The sequence below is a fragment of the Salmo salar genome, chromosome ssa10, assembly GCF_905237065.1.
Source record: "Salmo salar chromosome ssa10, Ssal_v3.1, whole genome shotgun sequence".
Classification (NCBI taxonomy): Eukaryota; Metazoa; Chordata; class Actinopteri; order Salmoniformes; family Salmonidae; genus Salmo; species Salmo salar.
The window spans coordinates 105,251,120-105,278,633 of record NC_059451.1 but is presented as its reverse complement, the minus strand read 5'-3'; the positions used below and the strand labels follow the sequence as shown (position 1 = coordinate 105,278,633).

Here is a 27,514-nt window from a genome sequence, read left to right as displayed (position 1 = left end):
AGAGCAAACACTGTGACTGGGACAGAATAACACAATACCTCATAAAGGAAATCATTCTTATCAATGAAGTCGGCTATATAAGCCGAGGGTGGTCTATTGCTAGGTTGGGTGGCTGAGTGAGTCTGGCTACTTAAGGGTGCAACTGTTTTAACCAATGTTTTAACCAATACAACTGTTTTAACCAATCACATGTTTTTATTGGCATATTCTTTGTGATTGGTCCCTGAGGCCATTTTGAAATGTTTAAAAGCCGAAACACGTTTGTTCTACTTTTTGCAATAAAGAAGCTTTTTTTATTTAATCCCATTTGTCTTCCAAGTGTTGCTGAATCTCCTCTCTACATGACTTAAGGGTGCAGACCAGAGAGGATGAGGAACCAAAACAACATTAAACAATTTAGCCCACAGTACCTCAAAAGAGGCTGGACTGAGCGGCACCATCTGCTGAGAGAAATATATAAATAATTTGCAGCCGTTTGTTGAAGCGTAGAGTGATTTGTACCCAGAGCAATATGGCATTAGTGTTGCCTTCTGCCAAATGTTGAGCTTTACCTCACACAGAGTTCACAACAGTGGTCTGTTTCTTTTCCCACCCCATAGAAAGCACTCAAAATGTATATTTATGTTTCTATGCCTGTGTGATAACAGGAATCGTGAAACTATGATTGTGATAATGAAAAAGACACCCTGTGCATATTCCAAAGACAATGCTCAATTGAGAAGCTCAAGCTAGAGTTCCCAACTGGTGTTCTTTACCTTCCTCACAACAATGACATCACAATTGCTCTGTTATCTGACTGACACAGCCAGGCTTCCACTCTGTTTTCCAGGTTTGATTACAAACTGAGACATAATGGTCTTATTAGGAGAGAGAGGCTTTCACTATGGAATACTCTGTAGCACAAATACAACAGGAAACAGAGGCCGGCACATTGAATCACTGATAAAACCTGTTGCCAGGGCTGCATTCAGACCTTACTCATACAAATACCATCATAAAAATATAATTTTATGACCACGAATGACAGCGTATGATAAGCACAAGCAGGCTAGAGAGCCTAGGACCACATAGTCCAGACCTGGACATTTTTATTTATTTACTTTTATTTAACGAGGCAAGTCAGTTAAGAACAAATTCTCATTTTCAATGATGGCCTACCCCGGCCAAACCCGGACGACGCTGGGACAATTGCGCGCCGCCTATGGGACTCCCAATCACGGCCAGATGTGATACAGCCTGGACATATAGGTCTAGGCTTACCGGTATAGCCTACCCAGCAACTTCTATATGAAAAATCCCTCAAATGTTCTTTCATTTGTTAAATGTCATTTCAAATATTGTAACCTACTACACCCCCATGTCCAGCCAAAGACCACCAACATGTGAGCTGTCAGTGATTGCCCTGGATCAATGGAAGTACAATAACAATATTTAGATGTGAACATTTTGTGGGACTGAAAAACTGCAGTGGAAAATTGCCTCATTAAAAACAGAGAAAGATGGTGCTGACAAATCACTAGCTGATGCTCTAAGACACTGTAGAACCTTCACAAATCAGCCTCATCTTGGTACCTACTAGGCTATAGGCCTATTACTGGTAGTTACAGCAGGTCATTTGGCTGAAAATGTCCTGGTAATAAGCAGCCAGGATAAAAAAAATACTTCCATGCTCTTAGCTTGAGGGTCAGTGTTTTACCGTAACACAACTAAGAGGTAGGTCTTAGATTTAGGGATGATTTTCACAGAAATATCAAATGATGCCTACCTACCTACAGTATGCCTGCCTACCTACCTACAATAAGAATTACATGTATTTTGTTTATAGCCTAGGCCTATAGCTTATTTTCATATGATCTTGTGAATTGTGGCATAATTCTGAACCCCATTACACTGACCTGACCTTGACCAAATAAAGACAGACTACCTCTATCCTTGAAAGCGATCCCTATGCCAAATAACGCAGCCCGGCTTCAAAGGGCAGAAAAAGATAGCCATACTGGAGTTGTGGTTCAATGGAACTCTGTTTGGTGGGGCCTGGCAACAACATCAGCACCCCAGTGTTTGGCATTTGAAGGCTGCTGCCCATTGATCAGTCTCTCTGGCTCCCTGCTCTAATGAATGGCTCCATTGTCATCCCGCACAGATCACATTTCACATGGCAACAGATGCTACTTGTAATTAGCCAAGGCTAGTTTGGACTCAGTGAGTTGCATAGTCATTTTTTGTTGTTGCCTGGTCCCGGATTTGTTTGTGTGGTCTTGCTAACTCCTATGGTCATTCACAATGATAGGAGTTGGCAAGACAGCACAAACAGATCTGGGACCACGGTAGCCTATAGAGCAGAAGTATAAGAAAGTCAAGTAGAAGCAGGGATTTTGTTGGGTCTGGGGGAACAATTAGAGTCGCCATGGTCCATTTGACCAAGGAACTGTTAAAGTGTCCTTTTTCTCTGGTCTTGAAGGAGCTAAAGCTATGTGCTGATAGCTGACTGCAGAAACAGAGCATTGAACTATCATCACCATTCACTGTGCTGAAGTGAACTGTATGGTGATCAGTAAGGACCACAAACAGGTCTCGACACAAACGGAGGCCAGACCCACAGACAGCCACAGATAGCTGAACTAGAGCACCGTAGACAATATTCCTCCTTTCACTGCCACTGGTCTTGAACTACTAAATAGTAGATACATTGAAAATATATATTCAGAGCCAGTTCAAGCTCAGTTCATTGTCACCTCAACCGTCTGTTTCAGTGGGGGAAAAAAACGTACATTGTTGCCAGTGGGCAAAAAAACTGAAGAAGTCCGAAGGAGCTGATCTGCTCTGTGTGGCTGTAAAATGATAGTACCAGTGTGAAAATGGAGTCTGGAGTAGAGACAGACGTACTTCTCAGTATGGTGATTTCATCATCACAGCCACTTCATTAAGGCCTAATTCAAAGCGGCGCTGCTGCTGAATCTACTGAATCTTTCAGCAGTGATGAGCCGCTGGGAAGATCACAAGAGACAGCAGAGCCACATCCGCTCACTAATACTGCTTTTACTTGCCAGACTCAGGACGATGTGTCTTTAACCAGGTTTCTATCCAACCTTTTTATGCAAGTAAAGTACATGTAAGATAAAACATTTCACGCCAGGCCTGATGGAAACACAATATTTGTCGGTAAACTTTCCAAATGTTGACAAAATAAAATACGCTAGACAAGGTGAGAATTTTTGTGTTGGTAAAATTAAATTATGGGAGAAATGTCGGTGGAAATGCTTTTATGCAGAAATATTGTAATAACCATCATATCGAAGTAAACATGTTGTGTCATCAGGTGCAGTTTATTAGGCTACAGATGAAATCTATTATGATGAACTTCACAGGGTGGTGAACGTGCAAGGTCATGATCTTGATGCTCCTTTCCAATAAATATCCAGGGTCTTATTCTAGTGACATGATCATTGATGCTTGGCTGCCGTTTGAAAAATAAAAATAAACTAGCTTTTTTGTCCATAACAATCTCATGATGTAGGCTTTAGGCCTAACCGCACTATATCTGCGAGATGTTGGCTAGACTAGCGCGCACGTGCCAATACCAGAGTGGGCACACTCGCTATATAACGCACTTTTTTTGTGTGAGAAAACCATCAGTAGAATTGAAAATGCGATGGAAACCCATTTGTATGTGCACTACGTCATCATGCACAGCCTTTTATACCCAACAGGTCAATTTGATGGAAACACCTCTAGTGGGAAAATGCACACATTGTTTTTATGGAGATTTAGAATATTTGCATACAAATCTGTCACCAAGTGGATGGAATCCTAGCTACTGTTACGACTGCTCCGCAGTTAAGGCACTAGTACCCAAGTACACCCAAGCAGGAACCAGTCAACTGGAAAGCAAAGCAGCGGCATGATAAGGAAGACTTATACGATTACTGCTCTGCCAGTCGCAGAGGGACTAGCCACCGAACGAAGCAGATTACTTTGTTTTATATTAATGTCATTTTCTTTCTTCCTACCAAGAACACAGATTAGCCTACAGTAACATCAACTTCAAACACGTCAGAGGTAGGGCAAACTGTTTAGTACTAGATGAGGCTAACTTGTTGATGAGGTAGGGCAAACTGTTTAGTACTGGATGAGACTAGCTTGTTGATGAGGTAGGGCAAACTGTTTAGTACTAGATGAGGCTAGCTTGTTGATGAGGTAGGGCAAACTGTTTAGTACTGGATGAGGCTAGCTTGTTGATGAGGTAGGGCAAACTGTTTAGTACTGGATGAGGCTAGCTTGTTGATGAGGTAGGGCAAACTGTTTAGTACTGGATGAGACTAGCTTGTTGATGAGGTAGGGCAAATGGTTTAGTACTGGATGAGGCTAGCTTGTTGATGAGGTAGGGCAAACTGTTTAGTACTGGATGAGGCTAGCTTGTTGATGAGGTAGGGCAAACTGTTTAGTACTGGATGAGACTAGCTTGTTGATGAGGTAGGGAAAACTGTTTAGTACTGGATGAGGCTAGCTTGTTGATGAGGTAGGGCAAACTGTTTAGTACTGGTTGAGGCTAGCGTATTGATGAGGTAGGGCAAACTGTTTAGTACTGGATGAGGCTAGCTTGTTGATGAGGTAGGGCAAACTGTTTAGTACTGGATGAGGCTAGCTTGTTGATGAGGTAGGGCAAACTGTTTAGTACTGGATGAGGCTAGCTTGTTGATGAGGTAGGGCAAACTGTTTAGTACTGGATGAGACTAGCTTGTTGATGAGGTAGGGCAAACTGGTTAGTACTGGATGAGGCTAGCTTGTTGATGAGGTAGGGCAAACTGTTTAGTACTGGTTGAGGCTAGGTTATTGATGAGGTAGGGCAAACTGTTTAGTACTGGATGAGGCTAGCTTGTTGATGAGGTAGGGCAAACTCTTTAGTACTGGATGAGGCTAGCTTGTTGATGAGGTAGGGCAAACTGTTTAGTACTGGATGAGGCTAGCTTGTTGATGAGGTAGGGCAAACTGTTTAGTACTGGATGAGACTAGCTTGTTGATGAGGTAGGGCAAACTGTTTAGTACTGGATGAGGCTAGCTTGTTGATGAGGTAGGGCAAACTGTTTAGTACTGGTTGAGGCTAGCTTATTGATGAGGTAGGGCAAACTGTTTAGTACTGGATGAGGCTAGCTTGTTGATGAGGTAGGGCAAACTCTTTAGTACTGGATGAGGCTAGCTTGTTGAGGAGGTAGGGCAAACTGTTTAGTACTGGATGAGGCTAGCTTGTTGATGAGGTAGGGCAAACTGTTTAGTACTGGATGAGACTAGCTTGTTGATGAGGTAGGGCAAATGGTTTAGTACTGGATGAGGCTGGCTTGTTGATGAGGTAGGGCAAACTGTTTAGTACTGGATGAGGCTAGCTTGTTGATGAGGTAGGGCAAACTGTTTAGTACTGGATGAGACTAGCTTGTTGATGAGGTAGGGCAAATGGTTTAGTACTGGATGAGGCTGGCTTGTTGATGAGGTAGGGCAAACTGTTTAGTACTGGATGAGGCTAGCTTGTTGATGAGGTAGGGCAAACTGTTTAGTACTGGATGAGACTAGCTTGTTGATGAGGTAGGGAAAACTGTTTAGTACTGGATGAGGCTAGCTTGTTGATGAGGTAGGGCAAACTGTTTAGTACTGGTTGAGGCTAGCTTATTGATGAGGTAGGGCAAACTGTTTAGTACTGGATGAGGCTAGCTTGTTGATGAGGTAGGGCAAACTGTTTAGTACTGGATGAGGCTAGCTTGTTGATGAGGTAGGGCAAACTGTTTAGTACTGGATGAGGCTAGCTTGTTGATGAGGTAGGGCAAACTGTTTAGTACTGGATGAGACTAGCTTGTTGATGAGGTAGGGCAAACTGTTTAGTACTGGATGAGGCTAGCTTGTTGATGAGGTAGGGGCAAACTGTTTAGTACTGGATGAGACTAGCTTGTTGATGAGGTAGGGCAAACTGTTTAGTACTGGATGAGGCTAGCTTGTTGATGAGGTAGGGCAAACTGTTTAGTACTGGATGAGGCTAGCTTGTTGATGAGGTAGGGCAAACTGTTTAGTACTGGATGAGGCTAGCTTGTTGATGAGGTAGGGCAAACTGTTTAGTACTGGATGAGGCTAGCTTGTTGATGAGGTAGGGCAAACTGTTTAGTACTGGATGAGGCTAGCTTGTTGATGAGGTAGGGCAAACTGTTTAGTACTGGTTGAGGCTAGCTTATTGATGAGGTAGGGCAAACTGTTTAGTACTGGATGAGGCTAGCTTGTTGATGAGGTAGGGCAAACTGTTTAGTACTGGATGAGGCTAGCTTGTTGATGAGGTAGGGCAAACTGTTTAGTACTGGATGAGGCTAGCTTGTTGATGAGGTAGGGCAAACTGTTTAGTACTGGATGAGGCTAGCTTGTTGATGAGGTAGGGCAAACTGTTTAGTACTGGATGAGGCTAGCTTGTTGATGAGGTAGGGCAAACTGTTTAGTACTGGATGAGGCTAGCTTGTTGATGAGGTAGGGCAAACTGTTTAGTACTGGTTGAGGCTAGCTTATTGATGAGGTAGGGCAAACTGTTTAGTACTGGATGAGGCTAGCTTGTTGATGAGGTAGGACAAACTGTTTAGTACTGGATGAGGCTAGCTTGTTGATGAGGTAGGGCAAACTGTTTAGTACTGGATGAGGCTAGCTTGTTGATGAGGTAGGGCAAACTGTTTAGTACTGGATGAGACTAGCTTGTTGATGAGGTAGGGCAAACTGTTTAGTACTGGATGAGGCTAGCTTGTTGATGAGGTAGGGCAAACTGTTTAGTACTGGTTGAGGCTAGCTTATTGATGAGGTAGGGCAAACTGTTTAGTACTGGATGAGGCTAGCTTGTTGTTGAGGTAGGGCAAACTGTTTAGTATTGGCTGAGGCTAGCTTGTTCATGAGGTACACTCTACACTCTACTCTACTCAGCAAATTGGATGGAGTCTATCACAGTGCCATCCATTTTGTCACCAAACCCCCATATACTACCCACCACTGCGACCTGTATGCTCTCGTTGGCTGGCCCTCGCTTCAAATTCGTCGCCTAACCCACTGGCTCCAGGTCATCTATAAGTATCTGCTAGGTAAAGCCCTGCCTTATCTCAGCTCACTGGTCACCATAGCAGCACCCACCCGTAGCAGGTGCTCCAGCAGGTATATTTCACTGGTCACCCCCAAAGCCAACTCCTCCTTTGGCCGCCTTTCCTTCCAGTTCCCTGCTGCCAATGACTGGAACGAATTGCAAAAAAAATCACTGAAGCTGGAGACTCATATCTCCCTCACTAACTTTAAGCACCTCATACACATATTGTTATTTATTTTTTGCTTCTTTGCACTCCAGTATCTCTACTTGCACATTCATCTTCTGCACATATATCACTCCAGTGTTTAATTGCTAAATTGTAATTATTTCGCCACTATGGCTTATTTATTGCCTTACCTCCCTAAACTTACTACATTTGCACACACTGTATATAGACTTTTCTATTGTGTTATTGACTGTGCGTTTGTTTATCCCATGTGTAACTCTGTGTTGTTTGTGTCACACTGCTTTGCCTTATCTTGGCCAGGTCACAGTTGTAAATGAGAACTTGTTATCAACTGGCCTACCTGGTTAAATAAAGGTGAAATAAATTTTTTTTTAAATAGCAATGTTGCTTGGAACTGCATCAAAGTTAACGGTCTTGAAGGATCATTGAATAATCCCACTGGGCACAGATGTCAAGTTAACATCTCCTCCACACTGGTTAAATGTAATTCCATTGAAATGACATAGAAACGTTGGTTCAACCTGTGTGTGCCCAGTGGGATGTCTTCACTATATGATAATAGTGATGATTGAGTAAATAGCCTATATGATATTACTGTGGGCCCCTTAGGGAAGAAAATCATAACGCTAATAGCCTACTTCTTCAATTGTGGCTAGACTGGCTACATCCCTCTATACCAGACTCAAAGACCAAGACTCAAAGACCAAGACTCTTGCACTGTTCATTTTCAGAAGGCCATGCAAAGACACTTACATTTAGAACACAGGCAAAGAAACGCAGACCACAGCTGTAGTTCATCTGAAGGCAGTCCAAGCCATGGGTGATAAATATGCACATGCAGTGGTTCAATGCTCTCTTTGCCAAGGGGAATCATCCTAGCCTCAGTGACGCCTTGCTCCATGTCAACGGATCTTAAGTGTAAAGTGGTGAGCTTGCTGAAAGCCTCAAACAAGCGAGGATACATATATTAGTTTCCCTCCACGGGCCTTGATTCTGAAACCAGTTTCTCTCCTCCTACAACTCGCTTCCAGCAGGAGAGGAAACCACTTTGATGAATCTCTCGCTCTGCACAGCACAACCTCTTCTTACACCAATGTAATTTCCCCCTCATGGAAATAAGCCTTGGGCTGGGTTTGCATCATCTCTGCAGAGATCCAGAGGGCCAGAGTCAGTTATCACAGTTATCAGCTAGAGTTGGGGTCCTCTTATCTGCACACAGGAACTAGCTATATATAAACTAGCCATATATTTGGGTTATGGCAAACATCTACAGACACATCTGGAGGCACATCTAGATTCTACAGACCACCCATCTCTTCACACCTTTGATAGCTTCTTTAGAGAAAAGGGCACGTTTCTGATAGGGACTCTTGGATGTCACACAGGCAAGACAAGGCCTTTTGCATAGCCTACACAGTAGTTCTAGAACAGCTTGGTTGACATCTACATTATTTGGGAGCATTGAACAATTTTATAACTACAAAGCAATCAAAACGAGGCACGGGTGAGCTCTTGTTGATTGTCAGTAGGTATTAAAAAAGTATTCTCTTTTGGTAATCTAATTGAGCTGCTAACAAATGGTGTGTTCGGTGATGTAACAAGAGTTCCGAATCCCCAAAAGTGTGCACAGCAGTGCACGTAGGCTTCTGTGGATGCTGGTCATCTCTCCGGGGGCACGCGGTGCCCCTGCCATGCCTGCTTGCTGCCTACAGACTGTGCTGACGCCATTCAAATGGCTGGGGGTCTGAAACTATTCAAATGCAAAACGTAAAAGGAAATGCCTGATTGAGCAGAAAAATAGTAAGCACTAATAATAGGAGATCAGAACCAGCACTGGGAAAAGATCACATAGACATGGGCCCTACTAAGTAGGTTATGTTGTGAATCTTTTGGATAATCAGATTTTTTTGCCTTAAATCCTTTTCTCAACAGCCCTCTCTGTGTACCGAGAGAATAGTTTATTATTATTATTTAGCTGAAAGAGAAAGATTGTCTAATTCCTGATTTCCTGGGGTAAGACGCCCATCAGGGGTTGTTTTTTTTACAGCTCTTTTATTGTGTACCTTTTATTTAACTAGGCAAGACAGTTAAGAACAAATTCTTATTTACAATGACGGCCTAACCCACCCAAACCCTCCCCTAACCCGGACGATGCTGGGCCAATTATGCGCCGCCGCTATTGTGCGCCGCCCTATGGGACTCCCAATCATGGCCGGTTGTAATACAGCCAGGAATTGAACCTGGGTCTGTAGAGACGCCTCTAGCACTGCGATGCAGTGCCTTAGACCGCAGCGCCACTCAGGATCCCCTAAAAAGCCTTTTTTATGGCACATGTTATAGATGTTGGTTGGGGGGGGGGGGTAGATCGGGACATGATCTATAAAGTAACCCAGAATAAACATCCTATTAAATAGGAGGATTGGGTCCTTTTTCTCCTTCTCCTCATGACAGGAAATTGTTTTAGGAAAAAGATTCTACTTAGGGACCAAGCCAAACCTCGTCTCTGAAGCCCCTCTTTATTAGGAGGACCAGTATGTAAATCACACCATCATGCAGGCTGTGTCCCTGGATCCACTAAATACAGTGTGGTGGAGTCACATCACTCATCAGAAGACACTAATGAAACAGACAATAGACAATGGTTGGCCAAAGGATTGTGATTCAATGAAATACAGAGAAATTGTGTTCACATCTGCAAAATGTCCTTAATTTCTTAGTGATGACAAGCAGATTCAGCAAAGATCGTCTGAGCTCTCAACAATGATCAAGGTCTGACAACAAAAATATTCTTGGTTCGGTCTTGATTTTGTGAGTGTACAAGTAAAATAGGGCAAAATAACGATGATACAGTTATTTTGGGTAAGTGACCTGAATCCAATCCTGTGAGATTTTACACGGGCCAACTTTAACAGACACATTTTAAATATGAATAAGAAGCTCCGGAACCAAAAGCGGTAGCAGTTCTCAATTGGCTTTTGGTAGTGTGGAGCAGATGCACAACCTTTTGGTAGTGTGGAGCAGATGCACAACCTTTTGGTAGTGTGGAGCAGATGCACAACCTTTTGGTAGTGTGGAGCAGATGCACAACCTTTTGGTAGTGTGGAGCAGATGCACAACCTTTTGGTAGTGTGAAGTAGATGCACAACCTTTTGGTAGTGTGGAGCAGATGCACAACCTTTTGGTAGTGTGGAGCAGATGCACAACGTTTTGGTAGTGTGCAACAGATGCACAACCTTTTGGTAGTGTGGAGCAGATGCACAACCTTTTGGTAGTGTGGAGCAGATGCACAACCTTTTGGTAGTGTGGAGCAGATGCACAACCTTTTGGTAGTGTGGAGCAGATGCACAACACTGAAAAATATATATTTTTATACCGTGAAATAGAGAAGATAGCATAACATGCTACAGACATAAACTAATAGCATAATCACATAACACCAAGAAAAGACTGGAATAGCAATTATGTTTTAGTATACATTTCTGACACAGTAGGTACAATAACATAATACAGTTGAAGTCGGAAGTTTACATACACATTAGCCAAATACATTTAAACTCAGTTTTTCACAATTCCTGACATTTAATCCTAGTAAAAATTCCCTGTCTTAGGTCAGTTAGGATCACAACTTTATTTTAAGAATGTAAAATGTCAGCATAATAGTAGAGAGAATGATTTATTTCAGCTTTTATTTCTTTCATCACATTCCCAGTATGTCAGAAGTTTACATACACTCAATTAGTATTTCGTAGCATTGCCTTTAAATTGTTTAACTTGGGTCAAACATTTTGGGTGGCCTTCCACAAGCTTCCCACAATAAATTGGGTGAAAAACGAGTTTTAATGACTCCAACCTAAGAGTATGCAAACTTCTGACTTCAACTGTATAAAATAAGCAAGTGCAACCCATAAATAGGATCAGAGAAATCCTAAAAACTGTCATTGTTGATGCCTCCGTTTTGGATCTTGAGGTGGTAAGTACTCTCGGAAAATGCTACCAGTGTCTCTGTGCCTTAAGATATTGGCGCTAACAACCTAACAAGCAGCCTCCAACAAGTCACAACTAGGTGCAAATAATGTCTGATTCCTATTCACACCTGTGTCGCACATACAGACACAAGTGTTTCCTACCAATTATAGCAAAACAACTAGCAAACAGGACTGTAAAACCCAGAGTTTTGAAGGAACTAAGTCAGTAGTAATCCCAAGGACAGAAACACCACATGATGTGTAACCTATTGGGTACGGTGGTTGGGAATAACAACACCCTCAAGTCGATTTCATATGCACCATTTGTCTAATTCCATTTTAGTGGTTACAAAAACTCCTACAAAAAAACAGCATGGCAAAACCACTTGAGTAAAAGCTTGTCTGATATGCAGGAGTATATTACATTATGCATAAATCCAGTTAACCGAAGTGCAGATAAAAACGTGATGAGAAGCAGCAGTTGGCTAAATGTGTTCAATCATTCAGGAAGAGTGCTATAGATTTCCTGATTTATGGATCGATGCTTTCAATAGAACAAATGACTATGGGTTGCAATGGTAACATGTTCTGTCAGAAAGCATGATCATTCAGCAGCATATCGTGTCACACACTGAGATCTTATTTTAAAAGATCAATCCAATACCCATCTCAACATAGGCAATATTGTAACACTGATGGGTAAACAGACAGTTCTGCAGTGAGTAGGCTAGGCCTAGGGAATTAACAATAAAACCTAAGCCTTTCAAGCATGCTTAGATAAGAATCAATAGCTTGGTTAAGTGTACATTAGGAAACTTTTGAGATGATGCATTTATCTTCATTTCTGAGAAAATGATAGGAAATCTTATATTTATAGGCTGATGTCTATACCAGATGGAAATAGTCAAGAATCACACCTACTAGGTCTGGTATATAGATAAACACAAAAACAGCCATTTTAATGTGCATCTTCAGACCACTGACAGTAAATATAAGTACAAAATAAATTGAGTATACCAAACATTGGGAACACCGTCCTAATATTGAGCACCTACCCCCTCCCCCACCTTTGCCCTCAGAACAGCCTCAATTCATCAAGGTATGGACTCTACAAGGTGTCGAAAGCGTTCCACAGGGATGTTGACTCCAATGCCCACAGTCGTGTAAAGTTGGCTGGATGCCCTTTGGGTGGTGGACCATTCTTGATACACACAGGAAACTGTTGAGCATGAAAAACCCAGCAGCGTTGCAGTTCTTGACACAAACCGGTGCGCCTGGCACTTACATCCATAGCTCGTTCAAAGGCACTTCAAACTTTTGTCTTTCCCATTCACTGAATGGCACACATACACAATCCTTGTCTCAAGGCTTAAAATGTATTCTTTAACCTGTCTCCCCCTTCATCTACATTTATTGAAGTGGATTTATCAAGTGACATCAATAAGGGATCCTAGCTTTCACCTGGATTCACCTGTCATGGAAAGAGCAGGTGTTCTTCATGTTGTGTATACTCACTGTATTTTTTTCCCATGACTTGGTTTCGGTTTAAATACAGTCTAAAATAAAGGCTTAGGTCCAGGTTTATATTCAGGCAATAGGCAACTTTGCCAAGGACATCATTAAATGTTCTTGTACCTGTATTGTAATGTTGTAATTACTAATAGAAAAAATGTGACCGAATTCAGCATCGTGGGAGTTTCTTAAAAATTTGACATTAGCTCACCTTCCTGAATTAAGTCCCATATTGTATTAGCCTACTGACTGGCCTGTTTGGCAAGTCAAGCCAAATAGGCCAGTAAAATGCCTCTCACTCTTTTTGTTAGGCATTGACAATAGCACCATTAAAATGTGACTGACCGTGCACTCTCTCTCTGAATGGCTCTTGTGTGTGACAGCCACTTAGAAATGCAACTGCCTGATTCAGAACATAATGTGATGCTTTTCCCTGCCCCTCGTGTTACTCTCCATAAATGTATTTTACGCCCCAAAAGTAATTTTTTAAATATATATTAAAACATACAATCTACCTGCAGTGAAGCCGCTCAATATTTACATTACATTCAGTCATCTTACCGTATCCTGTCCAGAGCGACCCACAGGGGCAACCAGGGTCAAGCGCCCCGCCCAAGGGCACGTCAACAGATCTCCCACCAACTCAAAACGGGGTCTCGAACCAGCGACCTATCGGCCACCGGCCCAAGTTCCCAACCGCCAGGCCACCAACCATCCAAGATCCCCCCACAAAACAACAATGTAAAAACAAAAGACATCAAGGACAACAAAAATCAAAACAGCAAGGCAAACTGTATACGTTTCAGTACATGTGTGGCACAATTTATATGCGTGTGTGTGTGTCCGTGTGTGTGCATATATGTGCGTTTGAATGCGAGTGTGTGTATATGCATGTGTACAGTCCTGGCCAAAAGTTTTGAGAATTACACAAATATTAATTTTCACAAAGTCTGTTGCCTCAGTTTGTATGATGGCAATTTGCATATACTTCAGAATGTTATGAAGAGTGATCAGATGAATTGCAAAGTCCCTCTTTGCCATGCAAATAAACTGAATCCATAAAAAAAACATTTCCACTGCATTTCAGCCCTGCCACAAAAGGACCAGCTGACATCATGTCAGTGCTTCTCTCGTTAACACAGGTGTGAGTGTTGACAAGGACAAGGCTGGAGATCACTCTGTCATGCTGATTGAGTTTGAATAACAGACTGGAAGCTTCAAAAGGATGGTGGTGCTTGAAATCATTGTTCTTCCTCTGTCAACCATGGTTACCTGCAAGGAAACCTGTGCCATCATCATTGCTTTGCACAAAAAGGGCTTCACAGGCAAGGATATTGCTGCCAGTAAGATTGCACTTAAATCAACCATTTATCGATCATCAAGAACTTCAAGGAGAGCGGTTCAATTGTTGTGAAGAAGGCTTCAGGGCGCCCGTGAAAGTCCAGCAAGCGCCAGGACTGTCTCCTAAAGTTGATTCAGCTGTGGGATCGGGGCACCATCAGTACAGAACTTGCTCAGGAATGGCAGCAGGCAGGTGTAAGTACATCTGCACGCACAGTGAGGCAAAGACTTTTGGAGGATGGCCTGGTGTCAAGAAGGGCAGCAAAGAAACTACTTCTCTACAGGAAAAACATCAGGGACAGACTGATATTCTGCATAAGGTACAGGGATTGGACTGCTGAGGACTGGGGTAAAGTCATTTTCTCTGATGAATCCCCTTTCTGATTGTTTGGGGCATCCGGAAAAAAACTTGTCCGGAGAAGACAAGGTGAGCGCTACCATCAGTCCTGTGTCATGCCAACAGTAAAGCATCCTAAGACCATTCATGTGTGGGGTTGCTTCTCACCCAAGGGAGTGGGCTCACTCACCATTTTGCCTAAGAACACAGCCATGAATAAACAATGGTATCAAGACATCCTCCGAGAGCAACTTCTCCCAACCATCCAGGAACAGTTTGGTGACGAACAACGCCTTTTCCAGCATGATCGAGCACCTTGCCATAAGGCAAAAGTCATAACTAAGTGGCTCTGGGAACAAAACATCGATATTTTGGGTCCATGGCCAGGACACGCCCCAGACCTTGATCCCATTGAGAACTTGTGGTCAATCCTCAAGAGGCGGGTGGACAAACATAAACCCACAAATTCTGACAAACTCCAAGGATTGATTATGCAAGAATGGGCTGCCATCAGTCAGGATGTGGCCCAGAAGTGAATTGACAGCATGCCAGGGCAGATTGCAGAGGTCTTGAAAAAGAAGGGTCAACACTGCAAATATTGACTATTTGCATCAACTTCATGTAAATGTCAATAAAAGCCTTTGACACTTATGAAATGCTTGTAATTATACTTCAGTATTCCATAGTAACGTCTGACAAAAATATCTAGACACTGAAGCAGCAAACTTTATGAAAATTAATATTTGTGTCATTCTCAAAACGTTTGACCACGACTGTATACACATACAAGCACCTGCGCAGCATCAGCCTCAGGCAAATAGCCATTGGATGTAACAGAGTTGGCCCTCAGTGTCATTCAAATGTACTTTCTTTTGTTTATTTAAACTTTATTTTTTACCTTTTAACTTTGACCGTCATTGTATCCCCCGCCCCGCAACTCCACGCCATCCCAACCCTCAGCTTCCCTCAGCTTATCCCATCTATCTCTGTTGGCCACCCTCTTCAGATTTCTACGCGCCATATATCTTTCAATTATGCTGTGATGTTTAACAACATTTTTATCTATCTAATCGAATCCACAGATTTCGAGTTGAAGAGAAATATTTTTACAAAGAGTATTAGTATATTAGTAATTGACTGACCAGCTCTCTCCAGATCTCCCAACAAAACTATTTCTAGGGACAATTTTAGATTAATGTTAGGCTTTTTCAGCCGAAAGGCACGAAATCTTCAATCTTGCATTGTTTTATATAATCAACTCATACACCCTGTGCCATGGAATCGGTACATCAAAAATCTCTTCACAGCTTTCAACATTCTGGTCCTCAAATGAAACTGGTATAGTTTCCTATTTATGCTATTTTAGTTCCTCAGCCAGTTTTGAACCTTTATATTGGACAGACAGACACGTTCCCTACCTGCCTCCTTCATTTTTGGGGTAATGCTGTAATCAATTGGTTGTAGTCTTGGATTGAGCAGACCTTCCCATACAATTCTGATAATGTCATGAAAGACATGACTCTACCATTCTAAATTACAATATAATTTAAAAACAAAATACCCTTTTCAAACATCTTTTCCATAAATACAGGTATTTTATCAACCAGAACATTTGAGGTCAACCATAATATTTGTTGTAATATTTGTTCAATATTTTCTGGGGGATGAAATTGAAATTGTAACTAGCTCTGCAATGGTTGTTTGAAAAAGAGAGATACTTTGAACAAGGTTTCATTTTCAATTAATAAAAAAATAGAGATATCAATCTGCACAAAAGCAAAAAGGCCAATGGATGAGCTTTTCTTAGTAATCTACTTGAGAACTATTTTGGGTTGAAGTAAAACTTTTGTATAAGTGAGAGCGCTTTAGTGCTTTTTTATTTAATAATCTCAGCCCACCCAGTTCATATTCATTATATAGATAGGCACGCTTTATTCTGTCTGTTTTAGCATCCCAGATAAAGCAAAATATTTTCTGCTCATATGATTTGAAAAACGAATCATCAGGAGTAGGCAGCGCCATAAGTGAGTAAACTGAGATATGACTAAGGAGTTAATCAGTGTAATTTTTCCATAAATAGACAGGTATTTACCTCTCCATGGCTCTAGGATCTTGTCTATTTTTACTAGTTTTCTATTAAAATTCATTGTGGAGAGCTCATTTATATATTTTGCGGTATGAATATCAAGTATGTCTAATTCACCGTCAGCCCATTATATAGGTAAACTGCAGGGTAATGGAAAAGTTGGGTATTTTAAAGATCCAATACATAATATGCTACACTTATCATAATTAGGTTTTAGTCCAGAGGACAGAAAAGTTATCTAGCTCTTCAATGAGACATTGCAGGGATCTAGCTTACAATTGCTTTTATGTTTGTATTGACACATGCCAAATTGACACATGCCAAGTTAACAAACAGATTACCGACCATTTCGAATCCCACTGTACCTTCTACGCTATGCAATCTGGTTTCAGAGCTGGTCATGGGTGCACCACAGCCACGCTCAAGGTCCTAAACAATATCATAACCGCCATCGATAAGAGACATTACTGTGCAGCCGTCTTCATCGACCTGGCCAAGGCTTTCGACTCTGTCAATCACCACATTCTTATTGGCAGACTCGACAGCCTTGGTTTCTCAAATGATTGCCTCGCCTGGTTTACCAACTACTTCTCTGATAGAGTTCAGTGTGTCAAATCGAAGGGCCTGTTGTCCGGACCTCTGGGAGTCTCTATGGGGGTGCCACTGGGTTCAATTTTCGGGCCGACACACATCAATGATGTCGCTCTTGTTGCTGGTGATTCTCTGATCCACCTCTATGCAGACAACACCATTCTGTATACCTCTGGCCCTTCTTTGGACACTGTGTTAACTAACCTGCAGACGAGCTTCAATACCATACAACTCTCCTTCTGTGGCCTCCAACAGCTCTTAAACGCAAGTAAAACTAAATGCATTCTCTTCAGCCAATCGCTGCCCGCACCTGCCCGCCCGTCCAGCATCACTACTCTGGACAGTTTTGACAACTACAAATACCTAGGTGTCTGGTTAGACTGTAAACTCTCCTTCCAGACTCACATTAAGAATCTCCAATCCAAAATTAAATCTAGAATCGACTTCCTATTTCGCAACAAAGCATCCTTCACTCATGCTGCCAAACATACCCTCGTAAAACTGACCATCCTACCGATCCTTGACTTCGGCGATGTCATTTACAAAATAGCCTCCAACACTCTACTCAACAAATTGGATGCGGTCTATCACAGTGCCATCCGTTTTGTCACCAAAGCCCCCATATACTACCGACCACTGTGACCTGTACGCTCTCGTTGGCTGGCCCTCGCTTCATATTCGTCGCCAAACCCACTGGCTCCAGGTCATCTACAAGTCTCTGCTAGGTAAAGCCCCGCCTTATCTCAGCTCACTGGTCACCATAGCAGCACCCACCCATAGCACTCACTCCAGCAGGTATATCTCACTGGTCAGCCCCAAAGCCAATTCTTCCTTTGGCCGCCTTTCCTTACAGTTCTCTGCTGCCAATGACTGGAACAAACTGCAAAAATCACTGAAGCTGGAGACTCATATCTCCCTCACTAGCTTTAAGCACCAGCTGTCAGAGCAGCTCACAGATCACTGCACCTGTACATAGCCCATCTGTAAATAGCCCATCCAACTACTCCATCCTCATAAGGTATTTATTTATTTATCTTTATCTTACTCCTTTGCACCCCAGTATCTCTACTTGCAAATTCATATATATATATATATATATATACACACACACACACATATTCTGCACATCCTACCATTCCAGTGTTTAATTGCTATATTGTAATTACTTCGCCACTATGGCCTATTTATTGCCTTACCTCCCTTATCCTACCTCATTTGCACATACTGTATATAGACTTTTTCATATGTATTGACTGTATGTTTGTTTATTCAATGTGTTGTTGTTGTATGTGTCGAACTGCTTTGCTTTATCTTGGCTAGGTTGCAGTTGCAAATGAGAAGTTGTTCTCAACGAGCCTACCTTGTTAAATAAAGGTGAAATAAAAAATAAAATAAAAAAAATGACAGCCTCATATAATGTTTATATAGTTGTACCCACTTCATATATGCTGCATTCTAGTCAAGGCTTATCCTATATAACTACTGCTGAGCACACCTTTTCTATTCATATACCGGTACTGTCCACTGTGTCCATACTGTCAATACACACCATCATATACAGTGACTTCAGAAAGTACTCAGACCCCTTGACTTTTTCCACATTTTGTTACCTTACAGCTTTATTCTAAAATTGATTAAATCGTTTTTCCCCCCTCAACAATCTACACACAATACCCCATAATGACAATGCAAAAACAGGTTTAGACATTTTTGCTAATTTATTAAAAACAAAACTGGAATATGACATTTACATAAGTATTCAGACCCTTTACTCAGAACTTTGTTGAAGCACCTTTGGCAGCGATTACAGCATAGATTCTTCTTGGGTCTGACACAACAAGCTTGGCACACCTGTATTTTGGGAGTTTCTCTCATCATTCTCTGCAAATCCTCTCAAGCTCTGTCAGGTTGGACGAGGAACGTTGCTGCACAGCTATTTGCAGGTCTCTTCAGAGATGTTCGTTTGGGTTCAAGTCCAGCTCTGGTTGGGCCACTCAAGGATATTCAGACTCCTGCGTTGTCTTGGCTGTGTGCTTAGGGGTCATTGTGCTGTTGGAAGGTGAACCTTCGCCCTAGTCTGAGGTCCTGAGCGCTCTGGAGCAGGTTTTCATCAAGGATCTTTCTGTTCTTTGCTTCATCCTTGATCCTGACTAGTCTCCTAGTCCCTGCCGCTGAAAAACAGCCCCACAGCATGATGCTGCCACCACGATGCTTCACCATGGGGAAGACGTGACGCTTGGCATTCAGGCCAAAGAGTTCAATATTGGATTTATCAGACCAGAAAATCTTGTTTCTCATGGTCTGAGAATCTTTAGGTGCATTTTGCCAATCTCCAAGTGGGCTGTCATGTGCCTTTACTGAGGAGTGGCTTCCGTCTGGCTACTCTACCATAAAGCCCTGATTGGTGGACTGCTGCAGAGATGGTTGTCGTTCTGGGAGGTTCTCCCATCTCCACAGAGGAACTCTAGAGCTCTGTCAGTGACCATCAGGTTCTTGGTCAACTCCCTGACCAAGGCCCTTCTCCCCCGATTGCTCAGTTTGGCCGGGCGGCCAGCTCTAGGAAGAGTCTTGGTGGTTCCAAACATCTTCCATTTAAGAATGATGGAGGCAACTGTGTTCTTGGGGACCTTCAATGCTGCAGAAATGTTTTGGTACCCTTCCCCAGATCTGTGCCTCGACACAATCCTGTCTCTGAGGTCTACGGCCAATTACGTCGACCTCATGTCTTGGTTAGTGCTCTGACATGCACTGTCAACTGTTTTAGTATACATTTCTGACACAGTAGGTACAATAATATAATACAGTTGAAGTCGGAAGTTTACATACGCCTTAGCCAAATACATTTCACTCAGTTTTTCAACATTTCCTGACATTTAATCCTAGTACAAATTCCCTGTCTTAGGTCAGTTAGGATCACAACTTTATTTTAAGAATGTGAGATGTCAGAATAATAGTGGAGAGAATGATTTATTTCAGCTTTTATTTCTTTCATCACATTCCCAGTGGGTCAGAAGTTTATATACACTCAATTAGTATTTGGTAGCATTGCCTTTAAATTGTTGAACTTGGATAATATGTTTCGGGTAGCCTTCCACAAGCTTCCCACAATAAGTTGGGTGAATTTTGGCCCATTCCTCCTGACAGAGCTGGTGTAACTGAGTCAGGTTTGTAGGCCTCCTTGCTCACACACGGTTTTTCAGTTCTGCACACAAATTCTTTATAGGATTGAGGTCAGGGCTTTGTGATGGCCACTCCAATACCTTGACTTTGTTGTCCTTAAGCCATTTTGCCACAACTTTGGAAATATGCTTGGGGTCATTGTGCATTTGGAAGACCCATTTGCGACCAAGCTTTAACTTCCTGACTGATGTCTTGAGATGTTGCTTCAATATATCCACATAATTTTATTTCCTCATGATGCCATCTATTTTGTGAAGTGCACCAGTCCCTCCTGCAGCAAAGCACCCCCACAACATGATGCTGCCACCCCCGTGCGTCACAGTTGGGATGGTGTTCTTCGGCTTGCAAGCCTCCCCCCTTTTTCCTCCAAACATAACAATGGTCATTATGGCCAAACAGTTCTATTTTTTGTTTCATCAGACCAGAGGACATTTCTCCAAAATGTGCAGTTGCAAACCGTAGTCTGTCTTTTTTAATGGCGGTTTTGGAGCAGTGGCTTCTTCTTTGCTGAGCAGCCTTACAGGTTATGTCAATATAGGACTCGTTTTACTGTGGATAGGGATACTTTTGTACCTGTTACCTCCAGCATCTTCACAAGGTCCTTAGCTGCTGTTCTGGGATTGATTTGCACTTTTCGCACGAAAGTATGTTCATCTTTAGGAGACAGAACGTGTCTCCTTTCTGAGCGGTATGACGGCTGCGTGGTCCCATGGTGTTTATACTTGCGTACTATTGTTTGTACAGATGAACGTGGTACCTTCAGGCGTTTGGAAATTGCTCCCAAGAATGAACCAAACTTGTGGTCTGCAATTATTTTTCTGAGGTCTTGGCTGATTTCTTTTGATTTTCCCATGATGTCAAGCAAAGAGGCACAGAGTTTGAAGGTAGGCCTTGAAATACATCCACAGGTACACCTCCTATTGACTCAAATGATGTCAATTAGCCTATCAGAAGCTTCTAAAGCCATGACTTCATTTTCTGTAATTTTCCAAGCTGTTTAAAGGCACAGTCAACTTAGTGTATGTAAACTTCTGACCCACTGGAATTGTGATACAGTGAATTATAAATGAAATAATCTGTCTGTAAACAATTGTTGGAAAAATGACTTGTGTCATGCACAAAGTAGATGTCCTAACCGACTTGCCAAAACTATAGTTTGTTAACAAGAAATTTGTGGAGTGGTTGAAAAACGAGTTTTAATGACTCCAACCTAAGAGTATGTAAACTTCCGACTTCAACTTTAGATAGGTGTACCTTTCCAAATCATGTCCAATCAATTGAATTTCCCACAGGTGGACTCCAATCAAGTTGTAGAAACATCTCAAGGATGATCAATGGAAACAGGATGCATCTGAGCTTAATTTCGAGTCTCATAGCAAAGGGGCTGAATACTTATGTAAATAAGGAATTTCTGTTTTTATTTTTAAGAAATTGGCAATAATAATAATAAATCATTTTTATAAACCTGTTTTCGCTTCATCATTATGGGGTATTGTGTGTAGATTGATGAGGATTTGTTTTTATTTAATCCATTTTAGAACAAGACTGTAACATAACAAAATGTGGAAAAAGTCAAGGGATCTGAATACTTTCCAAAGACACTGTATATTTATATTCCGGACACTGACATTGGTCGTTCTGATATTTATTAATTTCTTTATTTGAATTTTTTGGGTTTGTGTGTATTGTTCGGTATTTCTGCACTGTTGGAGCTAGAAACATAAGCATTTCACAGCACCTGCGATAACACCTGCAATATATGTGTACGCGACCAGTAGGCTGTTGTCAATATGGCAAATGTTGTTGTTTATTTAACTAGGCAAGTCAGTGAAGAACAAATTCTTATTTACAATGACGGCCTACTCTGGCCAAACCCGGACGACGATCGGCCAATTGTGCGCCGCCCTATGGGACTCCCAATCACAGCCGGATGTGATACAGCCTGGATTTGAACCAGGTACTGTAGTGACACCTCTTGCACTGAAATGCAGTACCTTAGACCGCTGCGCCACTCGGGAGCCCAATTATATAAAGGCTATTACACAGAGGGTTATTACACTGACATTTTCAAATAGCATTCCATAGCCTTCACCACCTGTTGATTTGCCACCTGTTACTAGTCAGGGAAGTTATCAAACATTTAAGGTAAATTAAGCAATATGATGTAGATGTATGAAGTAAACAGCATAGTAGGTACATTTCCGCAACAACTAAGAGCGTTAAAGCATTTTGGTCCTAGTGCACATGCTCTAATACTGTGTGACTGCGTGGGAGCGAAGTGTTGCATCTCGCTCATCTCAATATCTCTGGTGCTGTTCGTGGCAATGTCATTTTGCTAGCTTTAAGACTTTACATAGTCCTGGAAAGTAACATGCTATGTTCAGTAGAAGAGCTACCTATTAGTCAATACTAACTTGTCTTCGTCATATGAACTTCAAAACCCTTATTGATCCGTGGTTGTTACATAATGACTGTATAGAGTTGATGTCAGCATACTGCACAGTACAAATTAGTGGATCATGTCTGTGAGAGAGGTGTCTGCTTACCTGCTGCAGGTGAACCTGCTGTGATCATTGTCACCAACAACATCAGCCCTAGAACTGCTGCACCGAAGCCTTGAACGGGCAGAATGGTCTTGGAAATCCCCAATGAACCCATAGAGAAGCTTAAACCCTCCATTGCATGGAAGTCATGGCATTTTATCCACTTATGATGCATCCCAGTAGATACCACGAGTTGGAGAATGCAGGTATTGCTTGTTTGAGCTCCCTCAATGTACCCCTTCTTCCATATCATATATCGGCTTTCGGTAAGAGGGGTTGATTAAGCTGTGTACAAACAAAAAAATGATGTCAAAAAATATTCCATGCATTATGAGAGCATCGACAGTTGTCTGTGTGTCTATCAATATGAGCACTTAAAGCAAACAATTTGGGAAAAACATGCAGTCAAAAAAAGATGAACACACACAATACAGAAAGGCAACACACGTTAGCCTAAAAGCTTTCTGTTTATCTGAAAACCACTCCATTATAAGGACCCTGACATGACAGTGTGCTAGGCTGGATGCCGGCAGCCTAGTTAGGTCAACCCTGGCTGTCCTTTGTTCTCTCCTGGGTTACGCTTTCATATGAGGACATGCATTGCCTTTCTCCAAATCAGTAAGCATTGAGGGAGACGTGCTGCTCATGATGAAGACACCTATCTGCTCTGACATGCCAGTAGGCAAAGGTGATGCAAGCGCAAATCAGGGATTAGCGACTAGCTAAGTGTGGGGGAATTCACCACACGTGCTAAAAACAGAATTATAACATAACATAGCAAATGTGAAAATGTGTGTGGGTGTGTCTGAGCGGCAACACTAGTAAATACGAATGTTATTCTTATTTACTAGCTAGCGAGATAGTTATTTATACACCAAAATGACATTAGCTACCTATTAGTAGCGAGCATACTACTGTACCTAAAGGGGCTCAATGTGTAAAATGATCCTGACACTACTAGCTAGCTAGGCTGCTCTGCTGCCTGGTTGACTGACTCTTCATGAGTTGTCTCCTTGTCCTCCTTCCCGACCCGTTTAATTATATGAATTAACATTAATATCATAGTATCTTATAACTAAATAAAACAGGTAATACTTAGTTATTTTCATAAACAAGCTCGAGTCAACATACAACAACAAACAAACCATAGACAAGTTTTAAAACAGGTAACTTGCTAGCTATCTTGCGCTCGGAGTTCAGAGATAACGGGAATCCTGTGCCCATCTATCCTGTGCATTTGCTGTCCCAATCACATACAATAGTAGAGCACATCATCTTACCAAAACGGAGCTTCACGTTCTGTTTCCCTTTGTCTGGACGTTTTCATATCCACAAAAACAATCAAATGAACCGGACAAGCTAAATACCACTTGAAATAGTTCGCTACCTAATATCATTGTCCTTTCCGTTTTCTTTGGGCATCTTTCGCTCTCGCACTGGCCACTCGTCCTGAGGATTGCAATAACTCCTCCCCGAGCCCTGATTAGACAGTTCTTTTCTAACGTCCTACCATCATTGGCTGCAGTGCAGTCCTTCAAATAGGAGGGTTGTTAGGTTGTCCATCTCTGGCGGCGTCTGTGGTTTCACGGCAACACCGTTCGTGCGATGCACCCAACCCCTTGAGCTATTACATGGGCAGACAGGCAGACTGAATGGTAATTGATTAACTGTATTAAACAGAAAATGTTAAACTTTTATTTTCCTGGAAGCATATACAATAACCTTTTTTCCCTACTTCAAATATGTGTTAGTAAAAGCAATAGTCAGGCCATTTATAAACAATAAACGATGTCATCAAATAGAGACAAGACTGGTAAACACTGATTTAACTATGAAAATTAGGGTAAATAACTGATTTAAGTATCACAGCAAGAAAATATGGTTAATCATCGCCATCTAGTGGCATAAAATGGTCAGTACAACAATTACATCTAGGATGGATTTGGAACTGTGCTTAGTCTGGCTACTGTACCTGTGTTACTAAAGTAATCTACAGCTAGAGTTATATCTTTTCTAAGCTGGGGTTATAGTGTATTGTGTAAAGTTGATTGCACTCAATGAACTAGTCAAAGCAAAATATAGAGATCAACAAATTAAATACTTGAGAGAAATTGGTGATTCCTTCATTTAGAATAAATGTTTTTGACTCGAGTTGCAGTGAAACATCATGCATCGACTAGCTCCTTCAGTGAGGTGTCCTTCAGGTAATGTCATGTGCATCATTATGTCTGTAAAAACCATCAAGCAATTTGCCATGTTGATAAAGTGTACACACCACCACCACAAACCCTCCCCAACGCAAACACAGCAGATACAAATAATGACTATTGTATGAGACGGGAGACTGGTGCCGTGACTTAACAGTTTAATGTAAATCCAAGACAAAGTGTGATTACATTTCTACACATATACAATATGCATATGTGAGCATACAAATTCTCATGAATAACTCGATTCACCTCGGAGACCGAAGAAATGATCAAAAGTAACAGTGAATAACAAGCTAGAACATAGTTCACCACAATGCCAGCCCCTTCACCCTACAATTAGTAAAGAGGGCCATTAAAATAACTATTTTCTTCTATGACCAAGTTGTCGATTAAAATCCTCCTGTAAATGTACAATGCTATCATTCGTTTTTTTGAAGCCTATTTTAAATTCACTCAATTTTTCTACAACGAAAATGATTAAGAGAAGCACACAACATCTTAATGGTATCACAAGCGCTTAGTAGCCAAGTACTCAACTTGTTAGGAGTTCAATTAATCATTCTTCTTATTCTCATTATTATATTTCTTTAAACATTCTATAAAGCCAGTAAAATATCCATTCTCACAACATACTCAATAATACTAGTCTAAGGAATATGGTACATATAAAGCTATATCAACAGATATTAAGGAGACAACAAACACACTTCTTTAAAAAAATCCCCAATAAATGTAAATGATGCAGAGACAATTAACAAAGTAGTATACTAGGAAATACTGCAGCACATAATAGCCTGAACAACAATGAGATTTCAACACCATTGAAAAACCATACAGCAATGGACACACAACAAGGACAGGGTTTGATGCTTTCTTAGGTTTTGATACTTTGTACAAAAATATCTTCTTTTTTACCCATTTCATTGTGAATGCAGTTGTTCAAGTACAAAACCAAAATCAGGATCAATATTACTGCAAAATGACTACAGTACAGTATGACAGTTACAGCAGTTTACTGTTATATCTCATCCCTTGTCCCTCTGTCATCTATGAAGAAACAAGGTCTATATTGGGATTTATCAATGGGAATTCATTAGGCAATAACCCATCTGCTCAAGGACATTACTACAATGCTCATTTGCGGTTTGAGCTGGCAAGAAATAGCTAAACAATACATTTTCTAAACCAAATTGTTTCAAAATATGTGCATAATCGGAAAATGAGACTTCTAACATGTCTTTAGCAAGAGGGGAGAAAATGTTACATGTTGGTTCTTAAGTACATGTTTAAAAAAAAACTGGCCAAATGACAACACTTGACCTATTCCATTAATGGGGGCATCAAACCCTTGACCGCTTCGGCCTGAATCCCCAAAGAAAAAACCTAACGCAGGGGGTGATTCCCTTGACAAACATACAAACACAGACACATCAATACTCATACAGAAGGGCTTTAAAAATGTGTTATTACTGGGTTACAGAGTTTCAGTGATGCATATAAAATAAATAATCCTAAAACAAGTACTTTTCCAACCTCCCTGCTTCTTTGGGAGAGTGTACTTTGCAAAGCTCTCATGAAGGGGGGGGGAGGTTGTGTGATTATTCTATTCTGGTAAGTTGTTAAAATGATTCAAGTCACTTCAGAGGAGTTTGACCTGAGAAGACTAACTGGCAATGTGTGCCATGCCTTCAGGAATGTTTCACAATATTTCATACAAGGATCCAGAAAGAGTACTCGCAAATCACACTCTGGGAAAAGTTGGAAGCTGAACACTTCTTGTGTAGCGCAAGTATTTCAAGACAAACAACGTTGTAAAAATACCAGGCTTCACCAAAAGACCGCTTTACACAGCTCTCTTTAATTGAAACCACACCTTAAAGCTCTGAGGGTATAGTTTAGTTATTTGGAAGGCATTATTCTAACATTGAAATGTCTACTGTAGCAGGGGAGATGATGTTCAAAGTAAACAAACTTTATTAGTACAAGAATACCACATGTTGGTAATTGTAAGGATCTACGTTGATGCTCACATTCTGAATCATATTTTCCATAAAACACATAACACGTTAAACAAAGTGGTATGACGCTAAAATATTTTACACATTTTTTTCATTCAAAATATAGCAAGTCCATTGAAACAAAATTGAGTGTAGGGTTAAAAGGGCTTCTCATATATTGCTAAATATAGATTATACTGGAAAATGTTTTAATGAAATCAAATAAATAATATTTGAAAACCCCATATTGGAAGAAACATTTGGAACTTTCTATGAATTTATGTTGAGTCAAGTTGTTTTAGCTGGAATCAGACTTATTGCATCTTGCATGGCAACAATTATTTTTGTAATAATAATATATGCCATTTAGCAGACACTTGTATCCAAAGCGACTTACAGTCATACGTGCATACATTTTTACGTATGCGTGGCCCCGGGAATCCAACCCACAACCCTGGCGGTGCAAGCACCA

At 41.3% G+C, this 27,514-nt stretch overlaps 1 protein-coding gene across 4 annotated transcripts in view; it reads right to left on the bottom strand.

Moving 5' to 3' along the window:
* Window positions 1–24,332, bottom strand: part of LOC106561389 (UPF0606 protein KIAA1549) — an 89,640-nt gene extending 65,308 nt beyond the window's left edge. For all 4 annotated transcript variants that reach the window (XM_014125311.2, XM_014125313.2, XM_014125314.2 and 1 more), the window contains exons 1-2: window positions 24,116–24,332; window positions 22,839–23,120 (exon numbers count right to left, since the gene is read on the bottom strand). In XM_014125311.2, coding sequence (XP_013980786.2) covers window positions 22,839–23,088 — 250 coding nt within the window. In that variant the 5' untranslated portion in view covers window positions 23,089–23,120; window positions 24,116–24,332. The remainder of the gene's footprint in view (window positions 1–22,838; window positions 23,121–24,115) is intronic.
* Between the last annotated feature and the right edge of the window lie 3,182 nt (window positions 24,333–27,514).